A 24,335-nucleotide genomic window follows, 5' to 3' on the forward strand; every position below is an offset into this window, starting at 1 on the left:
GAAATAGTAACAAAGAAACAACTAAATCATATGGAGACAGTATTTTGGAAAAACAGTTCGCTGACTAAAGGACAACTCTTTTTTTTGCAACATAGAGACTATGGAAAAAGGAAAATACGTAGTGTGTAAATGATAACGGTTTGGGCAGTTTGGGTGTAAATATGAAGAAATATGTAGCCAATTTTTCTTTTTGATAAAACGGTATAACAGGAGAAAAACAGAACGTGGAGATGCGGGGGATCGAACCCCGTGCCTCCCGCATGCAAAGCGGGCGCTCTACCATTTGAGCTACATCCCCAATTGTTGGCCTTCGAACTGATATATTATTAGTTTAAAGATCCATTAGGTACAATCTTGGAGCAACTTAGCTGGGCCTCCGGCTGTCTATACGGGCCTGAAGCCTTTGTGGCATGTTCCGCGTTCGCTAGCCCCCTCGCGGGATGCCAGACGAAGGTGTGCGTGCAAGATACAAGATTTTAGTCCCACCTCGACGCGAGAGAGGCAGCACCGCAGAGCCGAGGTCTACAAAAGAAGCTGCGGTGTTCCTGAGAAAAGCATGATCCTTCAGGCAGCAAAGGGAAATGAGGAGTGGTACAGGCTCGCAAATTTCAAAATGCGAGAGGGGTGCCCGCCCCAACCAAGCCTGTTACGACACTGGGGCATCCCCGTGACTCACCATCTGATCCCGAAACTCCAAATTTTCAGATTTTCTTTTCTTGGCTTTTTGAACTTTTTGTCTCTTTCGCTTTTTAATTCTTGGTTCAACTTTTCTATTTCGGTTTTATTTTATTTAAACCTGTGGTTTTCATCCTTTTTTGTTCCTTAATTTGATTTTGAGGTACTTTTTCCGTCCAATGTGTTAAGTTTGTCAAAATTTAGAGAGTAGTTTTTTTAATAAGAAGTTGGGTTGTTGTTTGCTCATGGTTATTTTTTTTTCTCCTGTCTGCTTGCATTGGCTAATCTTTTTTCACTTTTTGAGATATGCATTTTGCTTGTATTGCGCTGATGTTCTATCTCCAAATGAAAGAAGAAAAGATTGAGAAATCAATTGAAACTTGACTTCTTCCGTTCGGTCAATGGAAGATAAATAAAGGAACTTGCACTGCTCAGTTCGATCGGAGGAGTACTATTTTGCTGCTTACTGCTGTTTTTTCATTCGTAATCTGTATAGATATCTTGATACTTGAAAACTTGTTCGTTAGATTCGGGTTCAGAGCTCTGAAAAGACTAAGGCTCCATTTGGAACAAAGGTTTTTCATATGAATTTCACAGAAAAAAAATTCGGAAGGAAATTTTTCTATGATGTCATTTGGATTGTAGAATTGGTACTTAGAATTCCTATACTTAGAATTCCTATAAGAATGCTTCCTTTCCTTCATGTTTTGGAGGATGCGAAACATTTGCTCAAATCTCATGTTTTCATTTCCTTTAAAAACTCCAATGCAACAGCTTATTGTACAATTTCTATGTTTCAGATTCCTGTAGGAATCCACAGAACATGACATTCAATTCTTGCAATTTTTCTATTCCTCTGCTTTCCTATCTTGTGTTCCAGATTTTTAAAGCCCTCTTTGGATTGGAGGGTTTTTATAGGATTTTCATAGGATTCTAATCCTAAGGATTCTTTCCTGTGGTGCTTTTCCGGATCACGGGCATGAGGGCATCCAATTCCTGAGGATTTTTTCCCCTATGAGTCCGATTCTAGAGAAAATTTGGCATTAGCTCTGACCTCTTAGAAATTTTCCTGACGCAAAAATTGGCGCGCTCGCAGCAAAAACAGAGGCACCGCTTCGTGTATTTGGGCCAATCAAGCACTACTAACCTTGCTGGTCTCTTAAGTGAAGGGAACGAATCTGAATGAATGTATTGTTGCACACAGAAGAGTGAAGCGAGTAATTTATACAGCTGACGCTAACAGCTAGTTTGAAAGAGACTAACAAAAAAAAGTTATTTTAGTCCTCTGAATTCCTATCAAATTCCTATGCTGCAACCAAAGGGACTTTAGTACTTTACTCTCAAATCATGAGGCTTTGCATTTCATAGGATTGAACACGCCATGGCATCTCCATCTATATATTTCATATTCCTGAGTTCGCAAAATCCTATGATCCAAAAAAGGGCATAAGGAGGTAGCCAAACATGAAAACACATATTCGCGGGATCCATTGGCTTTGTGTCGTAACATTTTTATTTTTGGAAAAGCATATACTCAAGAAGCACTTCTTCCAATCATACAAGCACAAAGTCATTATTGCCATTTCTCTTAAGAGAGAGATTTCGGTAACTAAAGTAGTAATTAATATAGATAGAAAAGAAAGCAAGCTAGCCGACCTAGCTCAGTGGTAGAGCGCGTGGCTTTTAACCACGTGGCCGTGGGTTCGATCCCCACGGTCGGCGTTTCTGGTTTTGTATTTACTCTTTCTTCTGATGATGTCCATCCATCCTCTTCGGTTCAGGCCCCAGAGAAAACATCCGACCATATTAACTTGCTTTTACATTTTCGTGATACTATCTCCAACGGAAGCTCTGCTAGTACTACACAACTTCACCAATCTTCACTTTGAAGAGCAAAGATCATGATAGAAAACTGCTGCTTCACCCGGAACAATCCGGCAGCCAAGAAAGAAAACAACATCATCATAAGCAGATACTCTGACGAAGGTTTTGGTCTTGGTGAGGTGAGTCATGTGCAAGAGAGATGAATAGACCACACGATAATCACACATGATTTGGCTTCTTTATAGACGTTAAATAAAATGTTAAGACCTACAAGCATGTTGATTGTCGATGGTAGTACACGCACAGTGCTTGCTGTATCTATGTACTCAACACACCCTGTCACAGAATGCCAGAATGGATGTGGCTGATATTCTCATCAGTGTTGTTTTTCAGCACGCCCGTTTTACTTTCAGTACAGTTTTAGAAACTATCTTGGTCACTGATATGTTCATTCAATCAGCCTTCTGTTTATCATCCAGAGCGCGTGTTGTGCTGAATCATTTTGTGTGAATTTAACATTCTGGTGTTTAGAGCCTGTTCTGAAACAGTCGAGCTAGGTGTGTGGAAACTTGTTCAGTGTCACAGCAGGATACCCGTGTAGCGGTATGATAGACAAGTAATCTCAGTTTGAACAGCTTTGTTTACTTGTCACCTCCTCTATCAAGGAAAATTCATGTTTTTTGTGTTTTTTTTTTGTTCGGTTTTTCGGCCCAGTTTGCTTATAAACGGGCCACTTCTTCCGCGGTCGAATTCGGTTCGACCATTCTTTGGCAATAGAGACTATAATAGGCAAGAATCTCAAAGCACAAGCAGCCTAGTGAAACTCATTCAACTGAACATGAATCATTTCCAACGGTTGCAGATGTTGACACTTCCAGCTGCTAGCTAGATTATAATTTGAATTAATTCATGTTTTCCACCAGATATAATAGCTAAAACCATGTTTTGCAGTTGCTACATATTTAAACTTGGTCCACGTTATCTTCGCTTGAAATTCGTGGATGAATTCCATTTGAACCTTGATCAAAGAGACGTTTTCTTAATTAACCGGGAAACTACTTCTTAATCAAAACTTTTGCCTCCGCTTCGAAAAAACAACGGAGTCTTCTTCTTGGTGAAATCTATGTACCTTGTGCCGGTACACTAGGACGCGTTGATTACCAATAGAGAGTTATGAAACCCAATGATTATTGGATGATGCTTTCATGAATCATGTCAAGTAGGGATACGAATCATGAGCACGAACTCTAGGAGCATGTCAATTCCAAAGCGTGCCACACCTGATCTGAATTGAAGGAAAAATATCCCAAAGCAGAAATGACTTATGACAATCCACCAGCGAGCTTTGAATACATAAAACACTGTGCATGGGAATGGGCATTGTGCCATATGGTTTGTTTTTCTCTAATATCTCAGCAAATAAAACTGAGAAAACCAAATGGACAGCTCCTAGCATCATACTGTCCACTACTGATGAGACGCGTAATGTACTACTTGAGCTTTTGTGAAACTTAATATATATACCCACACAGAAGCAGTGCAGTTCTGCGATAGTAAGCAAGTCATCATCACAACCCCATGAGCAACCCAATGCTTATTGGGTAGGCTTTGGATTGTAAGGTCTGATCTTCATGAATCATGCCACGCAGGGATACAAAGCATGAGCATGAACTCTAAGAGCATGTCACCGCACAAAATCCCATGAAGCTTCTCCAGCCTTGTCATTTGTGACTCGGTCAAAGATAGTTGTTGGCATGGATAAACAAACTCTAACACATTTTTCATCACATTAACCTTTGCTCTCTCACACACATACACCTCACTAAACTTTGCACTCTATCTCCAATGATTATGGCATGTACTACTTTCTATTCTTACTCTGTTGTGTTCGAAGCAAATTTGCTTGCCTTATGGGCACTTGTTGGAACTTGGAAGTAAATCGTTAAGAGCATGCATTTAACAGACTCGAGATATTCTATATTTGTAGAATGTGTTCATTTAGCTAAACTTAACTTCCGTACCATAAATAAGTCGGTAAAGCCCAAATAGTCATGGAGATAGCAGAAGCACCAACTAACAACGAGAATCATTTTGATATTTTGATTTTGGCATGTACCGTTTTCTACTCTTCCTCTGTTTCTATGCTCGAAGCACATTTCTTGCCTTATGGGCACTTGTTGGAAGTAAATCGTTCAGATCGTGCGCTTGTTGGAAGTAAATCGTTGAGATCGTACCCATACCCACCAACTCTTGGAAGTTAACTCTACTTGTACCCGTTAATTTCTATTAATGGGTAATTCTGCATAAACTTGAGATATCCGATATTTGAAGAAAAATATCTTGAATGGGCATTACCCATTAACTCCCTTTTAAATGGGCATTGAAGTTTAGAGGGGGGGGGGGGGGGGGGGGGAACCATGATTACAAACTTCAACTGGTTGCTGCAAGTAAGACAACAATGAAATTCTTGAATGCAGGTGCTTCAAATCCATTCATTAATACAAATTTCAGATTAGTGTCATCCTCATTAACAACCAATTTTTTTTTGTTGCTTCCATGTTTCTTGTTGATATGTATTACCCTAGATCCAATCACTTCTCAGATATCACCTTTGCACCACCACATAACCACCAGGTCTAACCCGTGTGAGCGATTAACCATGTCTTCTATGATACAAACACGGTTCCTAAAGATGTAGAACATGAACAACTATTGTTCAAGAAGAGACCACACGAGTACTAAACACCGTTAAGTGCATAAACCACCATACCTCGATTCACACATCATGACATTTCTTTTGGTTTTCTCTAACATCTCAAAAAGAAAATAAAAAAACTAGAATTTTTCCAAAAGGCAATTCATGATATCTTCTTGCTAGACTCATGGTCTGTTACTCAGGCATCGCGGCATCATGTATACATATATATATGCAAAGGCTTCAGGGAGAGTTTGTGCAGAAAATCAAGTCGTCATTCATGATAGTTGTTGGCATGGAGAAACGAACTCTAACTTATTTTTCACCACATTAATCTTTGCTCTTTCTCACACACTGACACACACACACTCATTACTCTTTGCGCTCTTTCTCCCATGATTATGGCATGCATGTACTATTTTCTACTCATTCTTTGTTGTGTTCGGAACAAATTTACTTGCCTTATGGGCACTTGTTGAAGTAAATCGTTAAGAGCATGCAATTAATAGACTTGAGATATTCAACATTCTTAGATTTTGTTCATTTAGCTAAGGTTAACTTCCGTGCCATAAATAAGTCGTTAAAGTGCAGATAGGCATGGAAATAGCAGAGGCACCAACTAACAAAGAGAATCATTTTCATATTTATGTGATGCTTATATCAATGAGCTGTTTATATAATATTTATATCATGCTTCCCCGCAACAAAAATATTAGCTCATTGTAAAATTTGCTATGCTCCTTTCATTTCATATGTTCCTTCAAAAGTTCAAATGCTTCAATTCCCCAATAAAAGTTGGGCATGTGAGTGGCATTATTGATTTGTATAAGTCCATGTCAGAAATAAACATTGAATTTTATATGGGGAAAAAGCTCACTGATACAAATTTGGACTCTTCAATGCCAGCAATACAAAAAAGAATTTATTGAATGCAACTACTTCAACTCCATTGATTAATACAAATTTCAGCTTTATGTCATACTCATGAACAATCAAACTTACGAAATTTGGCTTGAATGCAGGTGATTCATATGTATTACCCTAGATACAATCACTTCTCAGATATCACCTTGGCACCACCACAAGAGTATTAGATCTTAGCCGTGTGAGTGATTAACCGTGCCTTCTACAATACAAACAAGGGTCCTGCAGAATTCGAACATGAACAAATCTTGTTCAAGAAGAGACCACGGGAGCACCAGAAATCATCAAATCTATAAATAACCACACCTCGATTTATGCATCATGACATTTGTTTTGGTTTTCTCTAATATCTCAGAAAAAAAAACTAGAATCTTTTCCAAAAAGCGATTCATGATATCTGCTTGCTAGACTCATGCTCTGCTATTCAAGCATCCCAGCATCATATATATACAAGGCTTCAGGGAGAGTTTGTGCAACAAATCAAGTCGTCATGATCATCGTGTGAAGAACGCTTATTGGATGGGTGCTTTGGGGTTATATCTGATCGTTACGAAGTTAGGATCCATGGCTCTTATTACTACTACTCCAGCTTCCATGACTCTACCATTGATGTGTGATCATACTTTTGATCTATACAAAAATGTGTGATCATACCTGGATGGCTGGATTTTGAAATCTGTTCTGCAGTTGCCGGCTTGCCGCTGCCGGCTGCCGAGCGACGAGAGACAGAGAGACGAGGGAGTTTCAGAATTGTCAAAAAAAAAAAAAAAATCTCTTCTGGTGTTGCCTTCTGACTAGTGGGCTGTTACGACTTGCAAGTTGATGGGCTGAATAAATGGGCTAAAATCCTTCTGACTAGTGGAGCTGGGCTGGTAATAGCATACCGCATACAAATGATGCAGATATGCAATCAGCACGTTCCTCTAAAAAAAATGCAACCAGCACGTTATCTGTACTTGCAATACCGCTAAAAAAAAATGTGTACTTGCAAGTTTAAGATTCATATCAGGTTGCCTTGGGTATGATGCAAACAGGTGTTTGTTGGCCTGGTTCTTCTGTTAAGGCACATTCATGACAAGATTGCTTATTTCGTGTTCGTTCTGTTCATCCGATAATGGAACCCGGTTGTTTTTCGGATGTATGGAAAAAAGGAAATGACATGATTGCTCAAGATATTTGCTACTCTATAGGCACTGAATTAAGTTCCTTCTGAATTTATGATGGAAAGTGGAGCTCCATGTTGCATGGGATTGAAATTCATTATGATGCATGTGGGCATTCAAAGGCATAGTTGAGCATGGTCCAAGACTCTCCTCTGTTGGTGCTGCGACCACGTCTTGAGATGCTCACATTGAGAGTTCGTTAGGAGATAGATATGAGATAAGTGCATTAACGTCGTCTCAGTTCTTGCAAGAACACTCTAGAAATGGTGCCCAACCATGTGAACTTAATTTTTGGGCTTGCATGATGAAAGGATCCTCCATAAAGAGCTAAATCTTGACAGCTGAGACATTAAACCCTGAAAACTGCTTTCAGCAGGAAACAAACTTCAGATATGACATGAGAAGAGATGTCATTAGAGAACCTGAAATCAGCACCTGCTCTCTAGTACAAAAGGTGTCTTTCAATAAGGACAAGATTTAAGGTGTTAAGATTGCTACCGAGTCACAATGGCGGTACTACTGCAAAGAGGAAAAAATGGAAGCAAGTACGGTCTATTAATCCAGCTCCGTCTGTACGTAGTACTAGGCATTGCTGGCCTGCAACCTTTTTGAGGAGGACAAAAGGGATCCCCATTGATTTCCGCTCTCAAAGTTGAGTCCTGTTGCTTGCATTAATATGGCTCCAAATCTAACAGCGTGTAGCTGCTCTACCACACAAATGCATGGGAAGAGAAGAGCAGCCAGTACTGAGGTGGATGACTTTTTGTTGCATATATGCATCATCTTCCCTATAAGTGTACTTTGCGATGTGTATAGTTTCTTTTATCATGTATAATGCAGATTTCAGTCTCCAGGGAACATGTATCATGGCCCCTGGTACAATTTGAATCAACTTTATTATACCAAACTTGCCGAATCACAACTCTGAAGTACCACCTGCTTAATTGGAGAAATTCAGATGAAATTTGCTGAAACTCAATATGTTTTTTCTTCTTCTGATAGTACACTACTCGTACAGTGCACCGAAATTTACCGGCTGCTCCTGGCCCAAACGGTCAAATTAACCCTGCAGATCACTACTTCACTCCGTGTAGATTGACGCATCCAGCCGAAACAACACCCTTAATTAAGTGATCTAATGATCTCCTCTGTATCCGCCCGTTAAAGCATCACACTCACACAGCGCTGGATGAGACAAATCCCCCATCCATCCTGCTGCTACTGCCAGAGGCCCAGAGTGCCATCCGTCATCCACTTGCCAAATCAAGCTAGCACTACTACAATAACCCGCCACCATTTACGCAACTCTCCATCATCACTTAGCTGAAGAACAACCAATCATCCCCATTTCCATTCTCATGCCACTGTGCTGGCTTAGCTGCCTCTAGGCTCTGCCTGTCTGCGCGCGTGTGTCTCCCTCTGAATGGCCAACGCGTCAAGAAGACCGGCAACGGCAACAATGGCGCTGTTGCTGCTACTGGTGCTGCTGGAACTAGCAGCGATGACGGGCCTGTCTCAGGGGCAGCTCCAGGTGGGGTTCTACTCGGAGTCCTGCCCGGACGCCGAAGACATCGTGTCCTCGGCGGTCCAGGACGCCGCCGCATCCGACCCCACTCTCCTCCCCGCCCTCGTCCGCCTCCAGTTCCACGACTGCTTCGTCAGAGTACGTGAGCTAATAATCCCCTCCTTATATACTAGTTAAACTTGGCCGTGTCGAATGTCATATGCTGATGTCCATGGCGGCATGGCAATGGCGCTGCAGGGGTGCGACGGGTCGGTGCTGATCGCGGGCGCTGAAGTCAAGAACAGCAAGCACCAGGGCCTCCGGGGCCTGGACGTGGTGGACGCGGCCAAGGCGTTGCTGGAGGAGCAGTGCCCAGGGGTCGTCTCCTGCGCCGACGTCCTCGCCCTGGCCGCCCGCGACGCCATCGGCATGACCAACGGGCCTTCCTTCGACGTGCCGACGGGGCGCCGGGACGGGCTGGCCTCCAACGTCCGCGACGCGGACGTGCTCCCGGACGCCAGCGACAACATCCAGACCCTCCGGTCCAAGTTCGCCACGGCCGGGCTCGACGACCGGGACCTGGTGCTGCTCACCGCGGCGCACACCATCGGCACCACGGCGTGCTTCTTCGTCAAGGACCGGCTCTACGGCGCGTCGGGCTCCGACCCGGGGATCCCGGCGGGGTACCTGGCGGAGCTCAAGGCACGGTGCGCGCCGGGGGACTTCAACACGCGGGTGCCGCTCGACAGGGGCAGCGAGGCCCGGTTCGATGGGTCGATCCTGAGGAACATTCAGGCCGGGCTCGTCCCCATTGCTTCTGACGCCGCTCTTGTCGCCGATAATGCCACCGCCGCGCTTGTTGGCGCGTACATCGGTTCCCCGAGGTTTAGGAGGGATTTTGTGGGAGCTATGGTGAAGATGGGTACTATTGGGGTGATTACTGGGGGTAATGGGGAGATCAGGGACGTCTGCTCAGCGTTCAACACCAACTGAGAATTAATGTGAGATTGTGAGGTCGATGTGATAGAGAGAGAGAGATCGAACGTATACGTTGCTTGTTATACACGTGCTGAATGACATTGTTAGATGCATGCGGAAAATCGCTGTACATTTCTTGGGAAAACGTGGACATATATTTTTCTTCTTCTTTTTCCATTCCTCTTTTCGGGAGCTGGCTCAGTGCGGTGCTGAACGATCAATGTTTGCGGAGGAAAATGTGTGTGAGCAGGTAAGTTAATCTGGTTGTTGAGCTGCTACGAAGCGTACTCGAGAGGGAGTATTGATCAATAGATCTAGCTACGTACAGCTGTGTGTTTACCCCTTACGTACGTGCGTAACACGCGGTAGTACAAAAATCATTTCAGGAATAGTGGAAGGAATAAATAGCAAACGGCGGTGACTAAGTTCGCGCATGTACAATGGTTGTACAATGTGTTAAAGTCATTCCACGTCAATTAGAAAAGACAACAAAACATGTTGTACAATGGGTTATTTCTTAGTTTTCTATTCTAATGTGTAGATGAATAAAATTAACTAAATAAACGCTAAGAAAAAAGTGAAATCTAGTACAATGGTAAATTTGCCTTATCATTCTTGTGAAGTGATTGTTCGTTTCTCTCTCTTTCATATCAGATTTTATTCTATGTGGCATCGCTAAAAAAAGGCTGACGTGATCCCGTTGTACACGCCCCTGAAGGGTCATCGTTTAAGCAGTGGTCCATTCAAGAATGTAGTCCTGTAGTACGTGTTGTCCAAAACGTTGTCCATTATTCTGGCTTGTACACTTTAATTCGGTTTTGCAACTACCGAACACACACTTTCTTGCCTTTCTTACCAGAGCCATACTACACTTTAGTACGTACGGATGAAAGCTCGTCATCCGTGCGTACGTGCTCCCCAGAAGGCGGCGCGATCATTGGCCAACAGTGTAGCAACCATGTGCAGTCCGTTCATTCCTGTACACCCGATACGTACGATCGTATGATCTACATGCATGCATGCTGCTGCTCTGGCACCCTTTCCAATTACAAGTTTCCGTTTAACTTAACGAGACGTACGTACCACAGTACTACCATTTTGTTCATGTTCCATATATACTGGTGCCGTCATTTTTTTCTGCCTGCGGTCTTTCACTGTCCAGCTAGCTACTAGCCCTCCAGAGATGAACTTGCTCGTGTGAGGGCGGATTATCCAATTAATTGACATCCGCCATTGTGATATATTCCTATTGTCTTGGAAACTGACAAGTGATAACTCTGAGAAGCGATCGTTCTCTGCATGACTGAATGCCTTAATTTAGAGTTCGAGAAATCCGAAGACCGATGGTGGCGTTGTCTCTCTCGCAACCTTGAATATTAGCTACTAAGATCAGCAGAAACCAGAATAGAGCTGTAAGCCATATCTTGGCTAATTTAGCGAGGGACCGAGGGTAAACACTAGTCGTACCATATGTTGAGTACGTCATGGGCCGGATGATATCCAGCAAATTAAGCCGTAAACACTGTGTTTGCATTTTCCCTGATTATATTAGTGCAAAACAAAAAGCGTCACACGTGGGCGTGGCCTGCAGCACGTACGTCGATTCATCTCGCGCGCACACCGATAGTGATAGATATGATCAAAGATCTCAGCTGGCCGGTGCATGCATGCACGTGCGCTGGGCGACGACACGCTCCGGTGCAAGCTGTGCGCTCACGGGGGCTCGTTTTGCAGCGAAAAGCGACACGGCCGGCATCACGGATGCTCTGTCTCGTCCGTCCTCGACAAGCACGTTTACGCCTCGTCTTCAGCTGATGCATGCATAGTGGTATCTTATGTACTCTATCTGGTATATGGCGGCGCCGCCATGAGATATGGTTGTCGCTGTCCAGAAATTTCAAATCAGGGGCCGACACGGACCGGCAATGGTTATTATTATCCAATCTCCAACGGAAGAATTGGGTTGTGTGAGGCCCAGTTAAACGAGCAGACTGCCTCCGTTTTGATCGGTGGGCCAGACCCGCTTTGGGTTTGGATCGATCGACTTGCCAGGTTCGGCGCGTCTTTTACATTTTCCGGGCCGTATCCCCTACCCGAGCAGCATCCGGTACGCCGGCAAAATCGGCGCTCCGACCGAATCCAACACCGTGGCTGCACGCTCGCATATCCTCTGATCAAGCTGTGAAACAAAGTTAAGCCACGGGTCGATTTAGAAAAGCCCATAGGTGATTGGAGCGAGAATGTACTCCCGAGTTATTTCCGTTTTCCGTGTGTACGTAGTAGGTCTGGATCGTTTTTCGTTTGGCAGGAATGCTGCATACGCATGGATGCATGCAGTGGACGCGGTCATCATGCGTGCCTGCCTGCTAAACGGCTAATCTCAGTTCCATTCGTCCTATCGTAGGGTGCCGTACGTACATATATACGTCACGTTATAATACCTGGGCATCATGAATAATGCAAAGCTCACTCGATCGAATCGTTACCGTACGTTGGCATATCTTGCTGGATATGTTGGCCTCAAATTTTGGAAAATAAAACTAGCTAGCTAGAGTAAGAACCTGCAAATTCCAGCCTGCTGATCGTTGTGAGAGCGCTCTTTATAATTTTACAGTCTCCTACGACAAAGTCGACTGAGATAAATTAACCCGTACGTACTGGATGCATCCAGAGAGATCTACAGTAACATATGTATCAGAGAGATCTTTGTATAGGATTGACAATTAATTAACTGGCCGGTTCCGGTCTGTAACCCATGCACGCTCGATCGATCGAAGACTTAATTACGTGATCTGGCCGCAATGCAAACTAATTCAGAATTTCGATGCAGCCGGCCGGCCTGTCAGAATTATACCGAATGAATTAAACGTACAGTACGTACGTACGCAGGCGAGTACGTCGTTCGTGTCTGCTTACGATTAGCTTAATTAATTAAGATAGCCAGATTCAACACTGATACTCCAGTTAACTAGGGCATTTAACAGCTGATAGAAATCTAGCTAAGATCAAGTAGAGATAACTTAACTTAAGTTGAATTTTGTAGAGATAACTTGATACGAGTAGCGTACAAATTGATTGCAAATTAAGTTGAGTAAGAATCCATAGCACTTGCGAATTCTTAACACATAAAAATTTCGTTTGTACTAGTTTTTTAATTTGCGAAAAGTTTTTTAATTAGTCTTAACACATACGTTTTTCACTAACACTAAAACCGCAGAATTCAAAGTCCCACACATCAAGAGTCACCGACAATGGAACCTGACCTGACACAATATCTGTTGTTCATGGCGAAAATATAGTCGCGGAAAACGAAGAAGGTACGTGAACGTTGACTTGACCACGCACGCTGCACATGCTCGCGAATTTACGGGCAGGTCGTTCGTTTCTCAGTTTAGTTTTCAACACGACTTACGTCCCAGAACAAAGATATTAAGTTTCAGGTTTGTGAAACTGGGACGGACTGATCAGAGTGAAACGACACACGTTAAACCGGATGGAATCTTAACATCCGGTCAGCAAAACACACACACGAATAACGGATGAATTTTTTTTCCCTGGCTTGTGTTTCCTTATTTCTCCTTTCAAAAGCTTTTGACTGTTTAACTCGTCTGTGTTATCTGGAACGCGACACGAATTTCCATTTGCATATGCATGGGCATGCACTGAGCATACGTACGATGTAAGTTCTGTACGATGGATGCATGCATGCACTCGTAGTACGATCGATAAGCATTTCCAGGTCTATGGACTTGACCAACGGCCGGATGGATCATCGATACATGACTACGCGGTGCATGCATGCGTGCGTGCGACAATGGCTTGGTCAGGAAGCTAAGGCTAGGATTTAGGCTAGGTAGCGGTCAACGCTGACGCATGTGCCCACACAAACCTCCCGTAAATATAATCATCGTTGCTGGCGTACTTTTTCCTAACTAGTTTACGTACGGCCGGCGTGTATGTGAGTCAGCCATCTGAGCTAGGATATGCAACAGAGTAATACTATGATCGAAGATCTAATTAACCTACTTCGTACATCATCACTCTCTTATTTATTAAGATCACCCGGGCGGCGAGAGATGAAACGAACTGACTTGTTCGTCGGATCGAACTGAACGACAAGTGCATGCATGTGCGCGTGCCCACTGTAAATTTACCCGAGCCAAGTTTTCTCGCAAAAAAAAATGGCAGACAGGTGATGCATGAGCCATTTGTATACATATATGCGATCACGAGCTTCGTTTGAAAATGGAATCGGTCGGTCATTTCGATCTATCGATCGATCCTGTCATCAGTAATTGCTTGCTTCAATTGGCCTGCCTGGATCAATATCCATCGAGAGGAGATCACGATCGATCGACATCACAGTAATTAGTTTTTCTCCGTCCCGCAGAATACGGTACTGTATTAATTAATTAACACCTCGCCATCCTGTTCTCCAATCTTGCCCAGATCTCCAGACCATCGCCATCTGTGAATCCTTGCTGCGTGTGCAGGTACTAGCTAGTACTGCACTCATGCACATGCAGACAATTGTCGTTTCGTGTTTGCATCGCCCCGCGTGATGCGAACATATTAATATATTCTCTCCATCGATTTTCTATTACATGTCGTATTTAGAAAAATTCGAAAGACGGAGGGAAAGAAGTAATTAAGAAATTAATTAACCAAAGGGGCAATTGACAAATACTAATAGCATAGTGACTTAGTGAGTTCACTATGGAGATTAATTAAGCGGTCCTGGTCGTGTAATCAGCGACATTTGTATAAAAAGATTATTGCTAGCTAGTCCTGGTCTCTAATCGTTGATCCAAGCTAGGTAATCAGCGACATTTGTATAAAAAGATTATTGCTAGCTAGTCCTGGTCTCTAATCGTTGATCCAAGCTAGGTAATCAGCGACATTTGTATAAAAAGATTATTGCTAGCTAGTCCTGGTCTCTAATCGTTGATCCAAGCTAGGTAATCAGCGACATTTGTATAAAAAGATTATTGCTAGCTAGTCCTGGTCTCTAATCGTTGATCCATATATATATATATATATATATATATATATATGGATCTGCAGTTAGATGTGGCATTGCAACAAGTTCTAGAGGCTGCTGTGGTAAAATAAAATCGTCTCATATATAGCCTCATAGAGGGTACAAATGAAACTTTGAAGGCTGATTTGTGTGTGCAAGAGTTTTGTTTTCTCAAAATAAATAAATAAATAAAAGTGTAGAAAGACTCGTACACGTGTGTAAAGGCTGAGATTAATTTTCAAACACGCAAGCGAACATGTGTAAAAATTAAGTTTCACTTTTTCCACATTTGCAAAAAAAATTGACACGGAAGCACGTGCTCCAAGCTAGTGCAGCTTCGATTTACCGATCAGATGGCTCTATTATTTCACAAAACTATACTTCTTGCGGCACACTACAGAAAAACCACACGGTAACGAAATAAGGATTCCCCGGCCTCCGATCGGTTCTCAAGAGCCGATTACATAGAGCGTAATTAGAGAGGTTAAAGTTTACGGTTTCATATATATCTCCTCGACGACGGTACTGACGATCGAGCGGGTTGCGTTAGGAGAATTTGCAGTTTCTTGATTAAGCACGGTGAATTTCAACTTCGTGTGCTTGGGCCCTGGAATTCTTTGCGTGCCGAAAAATGCTAGAGTATACAGAACGGCAAAGAAGGTTCCATCTTTCTAGCTAGGTAGAAAGAAAAATAATTGCTTGCTGAGGAAAATAGGAGTGCGTTACTGATAGGTCCTATGCGTACCACTAAACTTGCAGCCCGCCGTTTTTAGTTCGTTGTTCTCCCTCTAGACCAAATTTTTTTGAAACGCATGAAGCATGAATCGGAAGTCGTACGTTTGACTAATCCATTTTCAAGCTTCAACACGACCCGATCGATCGGACTTTAGCACCCAAACAAGAGCAGCTTAGCTTCCGGTGGGTAGAGACGGAGACACGGAGTGAAACGCGACGGTAAAACCCAGGTGCACGGACCCGTGTTCCGTTGAAAACAGAGAGAGTCCGGCGGTCCGTCCATCAGCGTACGTACTGCCAATGAAACCGGTCTACAATTAAAGTACGTACACATGCATGCACGATGATTTTTTTAACATTCATGGTGCTTCTCTTGCATGTCAGAGCGTTATAGCTGGTCGTACGTAGTATTTGTTTCCTGACAGGCACAGGTTAATCTGGATCCGCTGTACCGTAGCTGTATAAACACGGGCACATCTAGCTCACACGCACCGCGTCTAGAAAAAAAAGTATTACCTCCGTTTCATAACTCTTTTCTCAAATTTGTCTGAATATGAATGCATATATTTCTAAAAGTTATCTAGATACATGTAATATTTGGATCAAAATTATGGAACGTAGTGAGTACATATGTGCTAGTTCTCGGATCCGTACTTACACCGTGTCAAACGAGAGCGTCGAATCTAGCGGCTCCGCGGTATGTACCGGCACATCTTCCGCCGTCCGTTTGCACCGCCGAGATACCCCCAACCCACACACACCTACACACACTTTTGACGTTTTGCGTGTGCACAATTCCCAGCGAGGAGGGCGCGCGAATCCTGGCGAGAACTGTGTGGCCGCGCGATCCGGTATATACCAGCCTCCGTAGAGAAGTGTTTCGCGTGAACAAGTTACACAAATCAGCCAGGATTTGTCGTAAGCACTTCGAAGTTTTTCAAAAAAGATGATTAGGTATTGCATGTATGTAATTCTCCAAATGCACTCATAATTCAAGGGTCATATAGGTTCATTCATGGCTAAAGTTTAATATTAAAAAAACAGAAATTGGTATCCAATAAACTCTTTTTCCAGGGATTGAGAAATGTGGTTACCAGAAAATTGCGAAAAATGCATCCCAGTAACCAAAACCATAATTTCTCTTTCACTTGGATTTTCTCCGTGCCAACATATATTTAACTCTATAAAAAATGATGCACCAAGCCACCAACAAGTTGCACGCCGTATGGCCCGTACCACACCCGCGGGCTCCCTCTGTTTCTCGCTGTGATCTTCTCTTCCGTTCTACCTCTTGCATAAATCCAAGCTAGGTGGCAATGGCATTAGGTCTGAGAGAAACTGGTTGTTTTAGTGGAGAAGAGGAAGAACAGAGGATCTAGGTGCGCAATCGGTAAAGGACAGAGAGCGCAGTCTTGGTAGGGTCCTAGGACACGGAGTGTTCGCTCCTTAGGGCTGGAGAGTGGACGTTCACTCACTTATAGAGTTTGTCTTTACTCTTTAGCCTTACGTGTCTCTGCAAATAAATCATGTACTTACTATATTCTATTAGGACATTCTATTAACCCAAGCTTTTTGCTAGAAAATTTGCTCGTTTTAGTGGAGCAACCTTGTTAACTTGTGGTTAACTTGTGGCAACGAGGCAAAAATAATCCTAAGAGACCAGGTCTTTTCAGAGACCATGTGCATGATATGGCACACGTGGATAGATTAGTCTTTAAAACTAATCAAAAAGTACTACAAGTGAGAAAAAAAATCATGATTATAATACAGTGAATTTTCCACATGTCACACTATGGACTTGGTTTTTCAGTCCGGAGGAAAGATCATGTCTCTTATTAGGATTATTTTCCGTAACGAGGCGATTGACCTTTTTCCCCCGATACAGCTGCATTTGAATTTAGTAAGTCTTTGTTGACCGGGCATGTATGCACTATGATTATCTTACAAACATGTAACACTCTCCTTCCTCTCACATTCCTCCAATTGTCCTTTTGGCGTTAACCGGCCAAGTGGCACTTGCATGTATTGCATCGTCGCTCGAAGTGGCTATATATACGTGGTGCCACTGCAAACCATATTCTCACACACACTAACTCTACACATACACGTACGCACAAAGCCATTGCATGCCATTTGTGTACGTGCACTGCCTAGAAAGACTGTGTTCATTGCCATTGCCAACATCCCAAAACTAAACTGATCAACAGAAAGAGCTAGAGAGGATGCCATCGCTGCTAGAAGCTTCACTGGCCATGGAACACGCCATGGAGTCCTCCGGCAAGGGCGCCATGAGCGCCACCCTGCTGAGCCTCTTCGGCGGCATGTCGACAGCATCCGATAAACACTCAGCACCCGCTGCCTACGACGACGATGACAACGACGACGACTCCAAAATCTCATGGCTCCGTTCCCAGCTGATCGGCAAGGACGCCGAGTTCACCACCCCCTTCGGCCGGCGTCTCCTAACCTACGCCGACCAGACGGCCTCAGGCCGCAGCCTCCATTACATCGAGGACTACCTCATAAACGAAGTGCTCCCGTTCTACGGGAACACGCACACGGAGGACAGCCACGTGGGGAGCAAGACGACGCGCCTGGTCAGCAAGGCCGCCCGCTACGTCAAGCGCTGCACGGGCGCGGGGCCCGGGGACGCGCTCATCTTCTCCGGCGCCGGCTCCACCGCCGCCATCAAGCGCCTCCAGGAGATCATCGGCGTCGCCCTGCCCTCCGTCGAGATGCGCGAGAGGGTCAGGGCCGGGATGCGGGAAGAAGAGAGGTGGGTGGTCTTTGTTGGGCCGTATGAGCACCACTCGAACTTGCTGTCGTGGCGGCAGAGCCTGGCCCAGGTTGTGGAGATCGGCGTTGATAAGGATGGGCTCGTCGATGTCGGCGCGCTGCGGCGGGCCTTGGGCTCGCAGGAGTATGCGAACCGGCCCATGCTGGGGTCTTTCTCGGCGTGTAGTAATGTTACCGGGATTTTGACGGACACCCGGGAGCTCGCCCGGGTTCTGCATCGGCATGGGGCGTTTGCTTGCTTCGACTTCGCTGCCAGGTGAGACAGTCAGACTCAGACCAGATGGATTGGGGAAAAATAAGTCCTAAATTGGAAACCGGCATGCTTTTGGTTTTATGGTACTTGCTTTTTCTGGTTTTATGCATGGTTTGACATTTTGAAATTCCGTCGTATATTATGACCTTCTGTTGCTTCAGACGAGCAGAGAAAAACTTTTGGCATTGAATTAACTAGTGCTTTCTGTGCAGTGGTCCATATGTCAAGATTGACATGAAGTCCGGCGAAATCGAAGGCTATGACGCCGTCTTCTTGAGCCCACACAAGTTCGTTGGTGGGCCGAGCACTCCAGGCATCCTCCTGATGAACAAATCGCTGTACAAGCTCAGCTCCCAGCCGCCATCGACATGCGGGGGAGGCACCGTGTCCTATGTCAACGGCTTCAACGAGGATGTACGTGAGAACCAAAAAACAAAGTCAATTATTCATTCTATACCAAGTTCATTGTGATGTCTGGAAATCTGATCAAATTATGATGGCTTGTGGTACAGGATACGTTGTACTACGACGACATCGAGGAGCGGGAGGACGCCGGCACGCCGCCGATCGTCCAAAAGATCCGGGCGTCCCTCGCGTTCTGGGTCAAGGAGCACGTCGGGTACGACACCATGGGGCTCCGGGAGCGGGTCTACTCTGAAATGGCCATGAAAAGGCTTCTCCAGAACCCAAATGTCAGGGTGCTGGGAAACACGAGCGTCGAACGCTTACCCATCTTCTCGTTCCTCATCTACCCCGCGGTGCCGGATTCGCTGTTCCATGGCTTTGATCATGAGTCTTGTGGTTATGATGAACTGCTGGAGAATGCCAGGCGCAAGCAGCAGCTGCCCCTCCATGGCCGTTTTGTCACCAGGCTTCTGAACGATCTTTTCGGCATCCAAGCCAGGGGCGGCTGTGCTTGCGCAGGGCCCTATGGTCATCTTTTGCTTGATGTCAGCAAAGAGCTCTCCCTCCGTCTCCGGTCTGCTATTCTCCAGGTATGTATACTGACCAAATTGTACAAGTTGATAAACCTTCTGTTGTCAGTACAAGTACTGAATTTACTGTTGGACATTGCAATTTTTTCAGGGGTATAGGGGACTGAAGCCAGGATGGACAAGGCTGAGCTTTTCTTACTACCTCTCCAAGGACGAGTTCAAGTTTATCCTCTCCGCCATCGAGTTCATAGCGGCGTACGGCCACCGGTTCCTGCCATTGTACAGATTTGACTGGATCACTGGTGACTGGACCTTCCGTAAACAGGCGATTAAGTACCATATCATGAAGGAGGAGCTATCTCTTGGCGCGGAACCACTGAAGCGTCAGGATGGCCTGGCAAAGGTCGCAGATAAATTTGAGAAGTTTGAGGGCAATCATAAAAGGTTTGGGAGCTACTTGGAAATTGCAAAGAAAATTGCACTCTCCTTGCCAGACATCAAGCAGCAGATTGTCAGCGTCCCCAAAGGAGTAGACCCTGATTTGGTTCTTTTCCATTTCTGAATTTCACCTATATATATCTGCATAATGGTGTATGTGGCTACGCATATATCATCTCATCGGAACCTATTGTTGATGTGCTTACTGTTTTAGAGAATAAATATATGTAAATAACATGGATGCTAAGTTATTACAATGCAGTCCGACACAAAGTTATTACAATGGGTTTTCCGTCTAAGCGAGATTATTCCTTCATTGCTGTTTTTTTCTTCTTCTTTTGCTCGAGGAGGAGCAAAAGACATGCCTGTCCTTGCAAATGTATGACTGCAGTTTTTATGAAGGCTACCGTGTCATGCGTACTTATTTTGAATGATGTTATAAATAGCCGGGGGTACATGGAACATAACGCGGAACGTTCTAAACATTTATCCTCTCAAAACCTCGCTGATTCACCATTTACACATAGCCCGGTGCAAAACCCGGCCCGGACTGAAAAATGCCTAGGTTATGTATAGATACACATCTCTCATGGCAGCGGCCCCTGACGATGGCTACCAGATCCACAGCCACTGGCGGCGACGCCTCGATCTGCGTGGCATGGGAGGAGGAGGAACCACCCGAGACATTCACCCACCAAAGAGGTTTCTCGTAATAGCCCTTTACTCGAAAATTCAACAAATGGTCTCCGTAGGATAAAATTCTGGAAATGCGTACACAGTACTACCGAAGGCTTTTCAAAATGATCTTCAATTTTGGAAATGCGTACGCAATACTACCGAAGGCTTTTCAAAATGATCTTCAATATTTCTCTAAACTCAATTAACAATCTGTGATAATAAATATGAATGGACAACGATCGAACGTTGATTGATTCGTCTTGATGCGCTTTGAGAAATGCGAACCTGTGCTGATCGCGATGCAAGCATGAAGCATTGCTGGAAGACTACACAAAATGGTATTCCTTCCGTTGCATAATTCATGTCTCAAATTTGTCCAAAACTGGATATATTTATTCTTAAAAAGTGTCTAAATACATGTAATATTTTGACAAAAATTATTGAACAGAGGGAGTAATTAAGTGCGGGATCGACGGTGCTCTGTTTGTATCATGAATGCTTGCAAAAGAGGCCCGGCTGCTTCTTGACCTGCTAATGCTAAAACGGACCAGCTTTCGTCAATAGACTCAATTGAGTCAATTCCCGTCCTAGTCGATCGGTCCCGAGACTCCGACCGAGCGACTTCCCTAATTTAGCTAGCAAAACCGCCATAGCTAGCTAGCTAGTACTAGCGGTTTATACCGAACTAGTGGTTGTCCGTGCGCCTGCAGTGCCAATAATAAACCGTGGAAAATCCAAACTACAAAAAGGTCAAAAGTCAAAACTGAAGAATCTAGCACTAAATTCTCCGCACGCCCAAACATGGATGATGGATCGGATCAAAATGCAGATAATTGCATGGATCCATTGTTCCTAGCCATAACAATATCATCATTAGCAGACGGGTGGCCAGTACTTCCATGTGATCGAGAGCTTCGTGGAAAGATAGAATCATTAATTTCTGTTAATCATGATCAACGAAAAAAACAACCCCGAAAAATTTCTTGGCTAGCTTGCATTGACTGGCTAGATCATGGTCAACGTTGACTAATTAGCCATGGTTGAGCTACCATGTTAAGCAAGTACCCCAAACCCGCAGTCTCAAAAAATGTACACTGCCCCCCTAACTGGTGTTGTAGAAAGTGACTGTGCCGAAGTGATTCAAGCCATCAATAGTAAGACGTCGGGGTCCTATTCTATCTGTGGCATCATTGTACACATTCAGAATCTCATGGTGTTTGATCCTGGCATCCGTTTTCGCAAGATCGACTGCCAGAGTAATGAAGTTGCTAATGGTTTGGCTCGTTGGTCTATTAGTGTGTCGAGTGGTGGCGTTTTGCATGATTCTGTGCCATCCTGCGTGATGCGTCAAGTTATGCTTGATTGTAATCCAAACAATTTTGTTAAGTAACACGTAACCATTTTTCAAAAAAAAAAACTGGTGTACACCAGTACAAGTACGCACGTGGGAGTACGTGACCGCATTCGTGAACTGTGAACACTTGCAGCTTAATGCTCTCTAGCGCACCCGGCTAAATTATTATCGTGATTTCTTGGTCTACATATCTGCTCCCTCCTTTTCATAATTCTTTCTCAAATTTGCCAAAAATAAATGTATCTGTTCTTAAAAAACGTCTAGATACATGTAATATTTCGACAAGAATTATGAAACGGAGGGAATATTATTTTTGATAGAAAACTGTAAGGAAACCCCTATCGTGTATATATTCTTATTCTACTGACCAACTGATCCATCGGTCCATAGAAATAACTACTCCCTCCATCCAACAAAAGATGTTTCAAGTTTATCAAAATTTGGATGTATCTAGACATGACTTAGTTGTATAGATGCATTAATTCAAATTTAGTCGAGACAACTTTTGTTTTACGGGGAAAGTACTATGGATTGTAGTACTAGCTAGCACATTCTTCGTCATTAATTAGGTTTCGTGCAAACAACGTATGGAAGATTAGTAACGAACTAACGATGTGTCCTGATCCCGGCTAAACAATATTGGTGATGGCTACCAATACCATGCATCCATGCATCGATGGACATTAGAAGCAGTACTAGCTAGTGGTTTATACGGGAAGGCTGTGCTAATTGGGTCGTCGTCAAGTACTCTGCTACACAGTAGGGTATAGGAATAAAGACTAGAGGCTTTATTACACGTGTTTCCGAAGGTTAATTAGTCGCTTGCATGCGTTCCAACTTGCTTCCGCCGTGTACGTTCAATGATAATTCACAGCTTCAGGATCGACGAATTGCGTATAGATCGTGCAGTACGTGCCCACTAGTTCTGTAGACATACTTTAGCAAATGACTTTGCGCATGTTTGTCTCTGTGCGCACCCGGTCGTCGAACATAATTATTTTGCTAAGATCAGCCAACTAGCCAAGAGAACATTTTTTTTCCTGAAAAAAGATCAGCCAAGGGAACTGATGTTTACATGAACCAGTACTTCGATCCTTGTCAATTGGCGCACACGTTGCATTCCAAGCTGCCAGAGAAATACTCCGGCAAATCTGACGAATCAACCAGTCTTTCAGCTGAACCAGGCCGGACCATGCGTCAGTTCCGGATTTTTCAGGCAAGACCGACGGGTCCTGTCCAAGTTTTCTAAACCATGCTTCATTGCTTCCTATTAAGCATTAATGAAATGCCATGATATGTGCTGAATAATCTGGGTACGTGCATAAATCGATCTTCAGTAGTCTGTCAGGAGTAATACAGGAAGTGCTGGAAAGAAGGAAAAAAAAACAGTTAGTTGTGTTTTCTGAACTAGTTTACTGTATTTGACTAGCTTGGTCGTTTCGACAATCAAATTGATGGACAGTCTATGCATGTATGCAGCTAATTAAATGTTCCAAAATTGGTCTCGAGTTCCTTGTCCGAAAATCTCTTCCTAGCTTCAAATGCTGACCGACGAATACCAATTAATTTGCTGTCGCGATCACTCCAAACCTCTCACAGCTAGCTGTTCTCGACCAGGATCAGATTCAGGAAGCAAGCTCGACACCGAAATCTGCAAGGACATGGGAGAAAAACGGGGACATCGTTGTAGTTGTACCACACGGTATCGCAATCGCATATCTTGATCATTTCCTGGAAAATTTTACATTCCGTGTACGCACACACTTATCCATCCATATTGCATTTGTCCGGCAAAGGAGGAATGTTACATTCCGACATAAATTGTGTGACAACTTTGCTCCAGATCACCTACGATACGTACTGACCTACATCCCTTTCACTGTGCCCAAAATGATTCTAGTGTATAGACATGAAGATGTAAACATTTTCAGGGGTTCTATTAATTCTGTCCAGCGAATTAAGGAAACGTCGCGAATTGTCCTTGGTACACTCTCCGGATAACTCTGGATTATAGACCATTAATATTTATTTTGTGAAACAAAATACTCATTTGAGTGTTTGAACTACACCATTAATCCAGGGCCGTGTGGCAGTGTCACTCTCATTCAGATAAATATGTAAAAACGGATTTCCATCGCCTTTTAAATATGGACTGCGTATAAATCTGAGACGTCACAATCATCTTGTGCTCGTAATTGACTTGCCATCCGGCAAAACTGTCCTTGATTCAGAGTAAGCAGGCCAGACACAGTTAAATCAGCAGGTACAAAGAGAGAACTGAGGACATTGCTTACTATTTGCAATAAATGTGCAGTTAGCCGACATGAAAATTCTGTTTGCCTTACCAATTTCTAACTAATAAT

The 24,335-nt window shown here is 43.9% G+C and overlaps 2 protein-coding genes and 3 non-coding genes across 5 annotated transcripts; 4 read left to right on the forward strand and 1 right to left on the reverse strand.

Moving 5' to 3' along the window:
• Nucleotides 1-225: 225 nt before the first annotated feature.
• Nucleotides 226-298, reverse strand: TRNAA-UGC. The gene has a single exon. It is a non-coding gene; the product is annotated as a tRNA-Ala (tRNA).
• Nucleotides 299-576: 278 nt separating this feature from the next.
• LOC112269052 lies at nt 577-687 on the forward strand. The gene has a single exon (XR_002960642.1). It is a non-coding gene; the product is annotated as a small nucleolar RNA Z279/snoR105/snoR108 (small nucleolar RNA).
• A 1,638-nt stretch (nt 688-2,325) lies between these two features.
• TRNAK-UUU lies at nt 2,326-2,397 on the forward strand. The gene has a single exon. It is a non-coding gene; the product is annotated as a tRNA-Lys (tRNA).
• Nucleotides 2,398-8,448: 6,051 nt separating this feature from the next.
• On the forward strand, nt 8,449-9,940 carry LOC100834240 (peroxidase 43). Its single transcript, XM_003576932.4, has 2 exons — nt 8,449-8,944; nt 9,044-9,940. The coding sequence occupies exons 1-2, from the start codon at nt 8,705-8,707 to the stop codon at nt 9,776-9,778; spliced, it is 975 nt and encodes a 324-aa protein (XP_003576980.1). The 5' UTR covers nt 8,449-8,704; the 3' UTR covers nt 9,779-9,940.
• Nucleotides 9,941-17,770: 7,830 nt separating this feature from the next.
• On the forward strand, nt 17,771-20,064 carry LOC100834540 (probable cysteine desulfurase). The gene is made up of 4 exons (XM_014902422.1): nt 17,771-18,570; nt 18,780-18,981; nt 19,080-19,562; nt 19,654-20,064. The coding sequence occupies exons 1-4, from the start codon at nt 17,771-17,773 to the stop codon at nt 20,062-20,064; spliced, it is 1,896 nt and encodes a 631-aa protein (XP_014757908.1).
• Nucleotides 20,065-24,335: the final 4,271 nt, after the last annotated feature.

The sequence above is a fragment of the Brachypodium distachyon genome, chromosome 4 (genome assembly GCF_000005505.3).
Source record: "Brachypodium distachyon strain Bd21 chromosome 4, Brachypodium_distachyon_v3.0, whole genome shotgun sequence".
NCBI lineage: Eukaryota > Viridiplantae > Streptophyta > Magnoliopsida > Poales > Poaceae > Brachypodium > Brachypodium distachyon.

What these genes read in the sequence shown, in the direction of transcription:
- LOC100834540 (XM_014902422.1), top strand. Translation starts at nt 17,771, where the DNA reads ATGGAACACGCCATGGAGTCCTCCGGCAAGGGCGCCATGAGCGCCACC. An exon ending in TGCTTCGACTTCGCTGCCAG is followed by an intron (nt 18,571 to 18,779) that starts GTGAGACAGTCA and finishes CTTTCTGTGCAG; the next exon opens with TGGTCCATATGTCAAGATTG. An exon ending in TCAACGGCTTCAACGAGGAT is followed by an intron (nt 18,982 to 19,079) that starts GTACGTGAGAAC and finishes CTTGTGGTACAG; the next exon opens with GATACGTTGTACTACGACGA.
- LOC100834240 (XM_003576932.4), top strand. Translation starts at nt 8,705, where the DNA reads ATGGCCAACGCGTCAAGAAGACCGGCAACGGCAACAATGGCGCTGTTG. An exon ending in TCCACGACTGCTTCGTCAGA is followed by an intron (nt 8,945 to 9,043) that starts GTACGTGAGCTA and finishes ATGGCGCTGCAG; the next exon opens with GGGTGCGACGGGTCGGTGCT.